The sequence below is a fragment of the Atractosteus spatula genome, chromosome 9 (genome assembly GCF_055471065.1).
Source record: "Atractosteus spatula isolate fAtrSpa1 chromosome 9, fAtrSpa1.hap1, whole genome shotgun sequence".
In the NCBI taxonomy this organism is placed as follows: Eukaryota; Metazoa; Chordata; class Actinopteri; order Semionotiformes; family Lepisosteidae; genus Atractosteus; species Atractosteus spatula.
In genome coordinates this window covers 49,616,368-49,625,587 of record NC_142714.1, presented here as the reverse complement: position 1 = coordinate 49,625,587, position 9,220 = coordinate 49,616,368, and the positions used below count along the sequence as shown (strand labels likewise).

The following is a 9,220-nucleotide window of genomic DNA, read 5'->3' as shown; positions in this document are numbered from 1 at the left end:
TCTCACATCGAACAACGTTTCAGCTTGGGAGAGCAGGAACCGCGGAGTTACCAGAACCTTTTGCGTGATGTGAAAGATTTTTCAGCACACGTCCCGGAGGATGGCAAAACATTATCTCGCCCACTTCCTCCTGCCGATAAATAAATATCCCGCTTCCTGCTGACTCGCTGCTCCTTTCGGTTTTGGATCCCTTACTCTGCCCCATCTCCGCCCTTGCTGCAGCTCCCAGACTCATCTCAGCCAGGCAAGTTACCCCAGTAAAGCTCTAGATTCAAAATCACACCTCTTCTCCCTCATGACTGGGCTTTGACCGAAACTCCGAATTACAATTTATATGAAATCAGCATTGAAAACTATCCCATATACCACAGGTTTTTGTAGCACAAAAACATGCAATCATGTTAGTTGTACTGTGTCTCTCTTTCACTGTGTCTCTGCCTTCAGCTGACCTTGACCTTTGACCTTGGTGACCTCTGTGCAGCCAGAGCTAGGGTCAGAAAGAAGGAGCAGGTGATATATGCCTGGCTGTTCCACAGAGACTCAGGATGACCATCTGTGTCACTGGGCTGTAGGTAACACCCCAAACTAAGGACAGCACAGGTCTCAGAAGGTAAGAGATATATTGTATACCTATCTCCCAGAGCTATGAGTCAGGCTGTAACAGATTTACTGTTCTGAGGTTGGATTCACGCTGATAGCTCATAGTTCATCCAGAGTTTTGAAGATAATCATCCAGTTATACACATACTGTAGACAAGATCTCCACAGAATGCAGTGTATGTGTGTGAGTTAAAAGGTAAGAACATAAACTCAACAACATAAGAAAGGTTACCAGTAAGACCAGGTCTTTCAGCCCATCCAAGCCTGTTCGTAGTTAATTAATACAAAGTTCTCGTACAGCTGTTTCTTGAAAGAAATCAGGGTATCAGCTTTGACAGCATGGCTGGGCAGCTTGTTCCACACCCCCACCACCCTTTGGATAAAGTAGCCACCTTGACTTAAAATTTTGATTTTTGAAAAAGAGTTTTAATATTTCTTCTCCCTGATGTAAGAATTAGTTTAAAAATCTTTTACATAATTGTTATTTTTATTACCATTTTCACCTGTTTGAACATTGCTGGTGTAAGTGTAAGTTTGTTTTAAAACACAGTGGCCATGTCGTAACTTTCAAAACATGACAGCATGTGGCTTTATTACTGCAAGAACCAGAAAGTGGATGTTTTAGAGCATTTTGACTAGTTGGAATCTATGAAGCATGCAGATATATAAATATACAGGGGTGGCCACTGAGTCACAGAGCACTGCTGATGAAAGAGATGCAGTCACTGTGTATGACAGAAGTGATATATTACGAAAATCATACCATTTCACAAAAAGGGGAACTGCTGCTGTTGTTGCATCATGGCAAAAAGCAATTCTTTGATTTTTTAAAGTATATTATTGATATTCTCTTAGAGTATCTTAATGTCACCCTGCATTATTGTACATAACAGTGAGAAACATGTAGAATGATGTCAGTAACAAGCTGATGGTTACTTATTTATTTATTTTTTGAAACAGTGAAGTTAGCTCTCTTTCTGTAATGGTTACACCTAAGTTGAGTACTTCAGGACAAGGCTGTTTTAACTACAGGTATGTCAGTGTCTGGGCAAAAGCATTTACCTCAAACAGCTGCAATTTCTCAATCATTATGTATGCTCTCCAAAGAGAAATAAAAAAATCTTATAAGATTGTGTACTGAATCTTAAGGTTTGTATTCTGAGCAAAAATATTAAAATATCTATTTCCTCCATATCTATGGCCTTTTTCCTCTGGCGCCCTGCTTCGCAGTCGCTAATTCTTTAGATACAAGGAAAGTCAGATTGCTTATTAAACCCTGAGTTTAAATCCCTTTTTTTAAGACAAAACGAGCACCCTTGTGCACTATAATATAGTGATACAGAGGTTCTACTGCATGTCTCAGAACTCCCCAGAGGAAGCTGTGGGGTGTGTCAGCTCTGTATTTGTGCAGCAATTAAAAATAGAGAGAAGTGTCAGAACCACAAACGTGGTGTAGTTCACTAATTTATTTTTAAACAATTCTGTACAGAAATCAGGGCAAGAAAAGCAGAATCAAGCTGCTTACAGTTCAGGCTTGATGCATTATCCTAAGAGGAAAAATATAAACTGCACTTCCAAGGACACAGATAACCTGCTGTACAGTACAGTATATATATAATTATATAACCAAAAGGGAGATTTTGGGAGGCCACAAAACAGATCATTTTGGGATGAAAACCATTCAGTCTTGTGCTAAAAACCATTCGTTAAAGAGATCTGTCAGGAGCTTCTTCCTGAATGAATTGTGTAACAGCAGCTACAAACAGAATGTGAAATGGCGTCAGGGTGCAGGTCCAGTGGCTGTCTCTAGAGGGCGGTGTGGAGCACACCAGTAACAAGAGGGGGGGGCTTCTTCTTGGCTGGTTCTGGGAACTTCCTCGGCTCCATGTTGGAGATGCGCAGGACAGGGGAGCTGATCTGGCCGCTGCTGCTGCTCCGGGTGCTCAGGTAGTTGATGACGATGCTGCGCGCTCGGTGAGCGTCCAGTCCTTGCTCCTGCGACAGCTGCAGGCTGAGCTGCTGGACGTTGTACTGCACGAAGCTGGAGGGCAGGGCCCGGCTCGGAGAGGCGCACTTGGCCAGTCTGTCCTGCAGGTACTGCTTGTACACCTCCAGCAGTTTGGTCTCCAGGTAGATGTTGAGCATGGAGTTGGAGAGGGGCTCCCGGTTCAGGCCGATGCTGCTGTCCATGACCAAATAGCCCTCGTCCGCCAACGTGTCCCCGTGCCCACTGGCGCGCTCCTGCACCCCCCAGTCCTGAGGCCCAGACCGCAGGGGCAGGGGCTCCAGGGCCTCCAGGGCCTCCAGGGGCTCCAGGGCCTCCAGGTCCTCCAGGTCTCCCGACTGCAGCAGCGGGCCCAGGCAGGCCTCGCAGTCCGGCCCCCGGCCGATGGGCCCAGAGGGCGGCGAGCCCCGGTCCCCCACGTGGTCCCCTCTGATCTGCAGGTCCGGGTAGTCTTTGCATATGCTGGTGCACCCCCAGGAGCGGTACAGCTCCAGGCCCCAGGGGCCCCCATCGGCCGCGCTGCCCAGGGCGAAGCTGGCACCGCCGGTCCGGGGTATGCCCTGGGGCGGCGTCTGCTTCGGACTCTGGCGCTGGTCCTGCGCCAGGCCGGGCGCGTCCTCCCGCATCGCTGCAGGGAAAAGAGTGCGACGTGATCTCCTGCACGAGGCGCCGAGCCAGCTCTCGGTTCGTAGTCTTTCCTTCTGCTGTTGGGAGTTTTCTCACACAGCTTATCCACTGATTCACCGGCTCTCAAGCTAAGATCCAGCTTTTTTAAATTTGGCTTTGATTTGCTCGACAGCCCTTGCTAACACTAATGAGAACAATCATGTAAAATGTAAAATGCCTTTTAATATACGCTCCTGTACTATTTCAAACGTACTGACCAATGTACCAGAAACGTTCTTGCACCTGTGGTGTAAATGAGAGCCTTGTCTATGAGTGTCAGAGTGAGACTGACGTTTGTGTTTGAGGCTGCTCCATGTTGTGCTAAGTATTGTGTACCATGCATATTACCTGTGTCAGGACTGCTCACACTTTTGGAGGCTCAGTTCAAAAAAAGAATACATCTGCAACTAAGGACATCACCCCCCCAGCCCAAACTGCGCAGTTCCCAGTGCCTACCTCCCAGAACCACAAAGTCTCCATGCAGGTCTTCCCAGGAGCCCTGACGGGATTTCTTGCTGGGCCTGGGCCTGGCCCTGCGGGGACAAGCTGCGGCAGTGGCACTGAGGTCCTCCCTGTATTCAATAGCCCTGAGAAACCCCTCTGCTAGCATGGCTGTGCCAGGGGACAGGACGGTACTTCTGGGGTTGAAGGTGCTTTAAAAAAATCAGAGAATGGGCAACAATTACAGAAAACCCCACCACTGCAACAGAAACCAGAAAACTGAATTCACTGGTAGACTGCATGAGCAATAGACTAGATGACACTTCAAAGACAGGCAAACAGTTCCCTCCTGCATGTTAGGAAACTTTGTCCCCTGCTGCAGCAGTATGCTCCAGAACACGCGGGCAACTGTGTGGATCTGCCTTGATAGTGAAAAACATTAGCTGGTGCACATATCTCCGGATCCAAACTAACGCAGGAAGTGGTTTCATGACACCAGCCTCTACCTTTTTAGTAATGGGGGTGGGTCACTTAGGTGGGCTGGTTCCTTGCGAACACGCACACACATATAACCCCAAGCCGTCTGAGATTAGAGCATGAGCAATGATAGCGAAGGTCCAAACACGGGGGCTGGAACAGCCCACCCACTGTCCTTTCACTACGAGAACATCTGTAGCCCTGCGACAATGGGCAAGGGGACAGAAGCGAAAACCAGGCGGAACAAAGCAGGCTGCCAGCTGGCAGAGAGACACTGGAGGAAGCTGGTTCAGGTGGGCATCATTTTCACTGACTCCTCCCCGCCTGCGAGTCTTATGGTGGATCATTCACACAGCAGCTATTTGTTCTGTTGACTTACCTTCACCACTTCAAGCTACCGTACAAAGCTACTGCGTCGAGACAACAAAACAAGTGCGCGCTGCTCCAGGAGCACCAGGATGTTTGAATAAAAGCACAGGATTAGCAAAGCACAGTAAAATCAAGGACTAAAACATCGTGCCGCCTGTGGGAAAAAGAAAACTCAGAATCATGGTGGACTGCACATACACAACGGTGACATTGACAGGGTGCTCTGCCTACAGCTTTCTATTCTGAAAGAGGTCAGTGATCGAGGAGCCGTCTCTACACGGCTGTGAATTCCCCAGCAGATACGTACCCACAGGAAAGGCAGGCTGTGCCGTCAGATGGCCTCCCGCTGTGCGGAGGACCTCCGTCAGCCTGCTGTGTGTAGGGGCGCGTGGCCGGTCTGCTCGCAGGGTGCTGTCGCTCCAGCCGTGTGCTGATCAAGAGTGACTGCGGAGGCAGGGTGCTAGGACAGCTCTTTCCTTAACTTCTGCAAACCGACGCTGAAAGAGGAACTCACAGAAATGCTCCTAACCATAGTGCAACACAGAGAGCAGCAGCCCTGTGGGTGGAAAATGTCTTTTTTTTTGAGCAGCAACACCAATGAGATTTCTTTTCTGCTCTGTGGTCTCCTACGTGTGCTTGACGAAGCTGACTGTCCTTGCTCCATGACGGCGATGTGACCTGTCGCACAAAGGTCTGTGAGTTGGTGGAGGCTGGACTGTCACACGATTATGGGGGCAAATGTCAGTTCGATAACCTCTGACATTATGACTAGACTAAGCTTATGTAGGACAAGACAGACTACATACTGTACAGCACACACCCACTAACTTACACCTGGTGCCCTTTCACAGAAGGATTGTTAAATCGGATAAACTAGTACAGGGTATTCAGTCAGTCACCTATGGGTTTTCCAAGCATTGAAGAACAAGAGACATTGACATACCTAGAGTATATGATTTCTTTGCTGGCATATGTAAATTTTCTTGATCATCAAAGTAGCGTAATCTGCTCAGAGCTAAGAAAGCATTTACAGCCTGATGGATTCAGGATTTCATGCTGCCAATAAGCGCGAGGCAGTGTCAGCGTGTGTCATGAGTGTAAACTCAGTTTATGGGTTTTTTCTGAGTTTTTCCTGCTGATACACTACCCTGTTCTGAGCCCCATCATAGTGAAACTTGACACAGAAGCCCGTGATTTTCAAATGCCGGAGGGACTAGTACTGTAGACCTTGTGTTTTGCCCCAGGTGGTTATAGAGCTTTGTTGTAAAGTGCTGCTGTCATTTTCCACCTTCCTCCTCCTCCTGCTCTTTTCCTCCTTCACCTCGGGCTTCCTTGCCCTCTCCTTCGGCTGTCCTCGAAGGCTCCTCCACTGCTCTCCTCTGATGATTAAGATGCAAGAACGGACCCGTTGCGAATTAGGGGAGATTATGGACCAATTTGTTTTGCAGTAATGGATTTGGGTTTTGCAATCACAAAGCTGTGCTCGTGCAGTGTGCCTGGTAATCCCCTGATGTGCAATACTGCGTTTGACAATTAAAGTACATGTGTACACCCCCTCTGAGGCTTCTTAATTCCTCTTAAGTCCCTGTTTTCCTTTTTAACTCTCAGGGCAGCATGGACAGAATTTCATAATGCCAATGGTCTGATCACACGAATCTACACTTGCATTAGAAATATTTTATCGCTGCTTCAAAAGTACTGATGCTTCACAGTGTGAGCAAAAGTGGAATAAGGAATAAACTGTGGTACAATCGATCTTCTGAGACAAGGAGGTTGCAAAGAAAAATACAACTGCGCCCGAGTGCTTATTTGAGATGCACTTTTCTGCACGATGACTGAATAATCCTCTAGTTTTGCTGGTCGATAAGATCGCAATATTGAAAGGCGAAGCATGTTTATACTGGCAGGTTTGGAATTTAGTCCCAAGAGTAAGAGTTTTTTTGCTTGATTGATAGTAGCAGAGGAAACTCATTAACAGCACTTTTATAGTGGGGAATTATAATGTTTCGTAACTGATAATGGGACTTGGCGTGGATATAGGGGTATTCTTGATTCTGGATGGAGGTGAACTCCTTCTGTGGGGAGCCTGAATGTTCTCCCCGTGTTTGGGTGGGTTTTCTGGTTTCCTCTCATTTCACTGTGCTTCTTTGACCCTTACCCTGAATATTTATATTTTACAACATCGTAATAATCCTGTTGCGTGATGTATTTGTAAAATGATCATTTCTTTCCTGTCGTCATAGAGGAAGAATATGACTTACTGTACTTAACCAGCGAGTACCTACACCAGGGTCAGCTTCAGTCCTTCACAGGCAGAACGCTGCCACCTAACGAGCATGACATTTACAACACCTGTCTAGGTGACTCTGGAAAAAACCCACGATGCTCTCACCATTATGTGACACTTTATGTGACTCTTCTTTAGCTGTAATTAAACAGCAGCTCAATTTATCCAGTCATCCCTTTTCGAACTGCTTTATCCTGCTCAGAGTTGGGCCTATCCCGGCAAGCCACGGGTACATAGGAGGTACACAGTCCATCACAGGGCACACACCGACACCAACACACCCTCCCACCAGAGCCACCTTTCCCAGAAGCCAATTAGCAATGCTTGCACCGTTAATGTAGGTCACTTGTAAAACACGAACAAAGTGGACAGGTGTCTGGCGGGCAGTGCCAGATGTTGGCACATGGGAAATGAGATGATGTTTCCTGTAACTGCTTTTCAGCCGAACCTGGATGTCAGTGCGGTAAAATGACTCCTGCTTTACTAAACCTGAAACCTGGCCCACACTGGATTTACAGTATTTACATCAACCAATGTCAGGCAGTTTCACTTGCCTTTTAACGTGTCCTTTGGTCCATAGTTTGTGCTGTTGTATTCAAGGGCAGTTTTGCAAACTTTCCACTGTTGCTGCATCTCACCGTACTCTAAAGAGCCAAGCCACAAGGTTCTAGATCGCTTTGCTCCTTTTTGTGCTCCGTCTTGTGCATCCAGCTGCCTTTTGGACATAAGAATTTCCCATGCTCCTCTGGGAATTTCCTTCAGTCGGATGTGTTCTGACTGTCAAAACACTTGTTAGCTGCCAGAAATGGCCGATCCAGCCTTGAGCCTGAGTAGAGCAGAGCAGGGGTGACCTTGCACTTTGAAACCCCTGAGCACTTGTGCTGGAGCTGCGTGGCCAGACGATTTGAGATTGCCTTCAGAGGAGCACCGGGGAGGGTGGAAGACTCTTCAGAAGGTCTCTCCTCTGTTTCCTCCCACTCGTTCCCTGCTCAGGCCCGGGGTGAGCACAACCTGCACACACACACACACACACACACACACACACACACACACACACACACTCTCTGGACTGGAGCTGTCAAACAACAGCACTCTGCATTCAGACGCTAGGAATAACAACACCTAAGAATTAAGCGTACCCAAAGGTTTTTGGAGTGTTTTAGTCACAACTGATTACAAGATTTATTACAAATGACGGACAGCTGAGGCTGTTGGAACTTGGCTATTGTCATCCCTCCCGAACTTTTGTTATAAACTTCATTCAACTTCCTGTTAGTTGGAAACTAACACAATCAAGTTAACTGGCTGGGGCCGTGCAGCCCCTCATTGCAGGCAGCTCTCAGTGCTCATCCCTATTCAGCAGCCCATGTTTCTCCCCTGGCACACTGCTCTGCCATGCAAACCCCTCTCCCCTGGCACAGTGCGAACGGTTGCACGACGATCTCTGCTATCGCAGCAGTAGAAACAGTTGAAGTCAGCTTGTGTTGACATTCGAAGCTCATGTTAGGAAATAACATATGGGCATCACGTTGCTTGGATAAGACACTTGCTCTGCCTGTTTAATGATGAAACATGGATACATGACTTTATTGGATCAAGATTCTATTGCTGTATCATCTTATTGGAATATCGTCTAGAGTACTAAATAAGCTTCATTGCGTCCCTAATTCTGCAGTTCATGTGCCTCAAGTTTTATGTATCATCTCATAAAGTAACTCCTGATCTCTATATATTGCACTGGCTGCCAGTGAAAATTAGACTGAAATACCAGACAAGTGCACCCTGGTTCACAAGGTTATGTAACTATATATTTAAACAATATTTGAATGTTGGAAATTTCTGGGGCTTTTTCACCCTTCTCTTTTGTCTTGTGACCCTGTGACACAGCACTGTGTGTGAGCTACTTCCACCTGTACAGCATCTGAGGCAGTGAAGTCATGCTGTGTTACGCACTGCTGGGCAGGAGGTTATCAGGGCGCCCAGATCAGTCTCTGTACGTCTCCAAACAGGACTGCCGGCCTGCAGATTTATCACAGGAGTCTCTGTGCGGAGCAGAATGCGTCTTGCTAAGAATACACATTCTTGACAGCCTCTCACTGCTGTCAAATTCCACCACAGAGAATCTGACTTGGCATCTCAACGCATATTAAGAAAGAGCAGAAACAAATATGACTAGGTCTCAGAACTGCAGGGCTCCCAGGCACAACAATTTCCTCTTCTATATCTTAATAAATTACAAAGCAGCAGCTGTGCATCAGCACACGATTGTGCTGATCATTTTGCGTGTTCCGACACTTCCCGTGTTGCCCATCTGCTCTGGGTTTAAGGAATGTGGCAGGGATCATACTGAAATTCTCGCAAAAAAATCTGCTCAG

At 47.1% G+C, this 9,220-nt stretch overlaps 1 protein-coding gene across 1 annotated transcript; it reads right to left on the bottom strand.

Moving 5' to 3' along the window:
• Nucleotides 1-2,047: 2,047 nt before the first annotated feature.
• LOC148828763 (TLR adapter interacting with SLC15A4 on the lysosome) lies at nucleotides 2,048-6,878 on the bottom strand. The gene is made up of 3 exons (XM_088925546.1): nucleotides 4,866-6,878; nucleotides 3,728-3,924; nucleotides 2,048-3,233 (listed from the first exon to the last, which is right to left on the bottom strand). The coding sequence occupies exons 2-3, from the start codon at nucleotides 3,879-3,881 to the stop codon at nucleotides 2,407-2,409; spliced, it is 981 nt and encodes a 326-aa protein (XP_088781672.1). The 5' UTR covers nucleotides 3,882-3,924; nucleotides 4,866-6,878; the 3' UTR covers nucleotides 2,048-2,406.
• Between the last annotated feature and the right edge of the window lie 2,342 nt (nucleotides 6,879-9,220).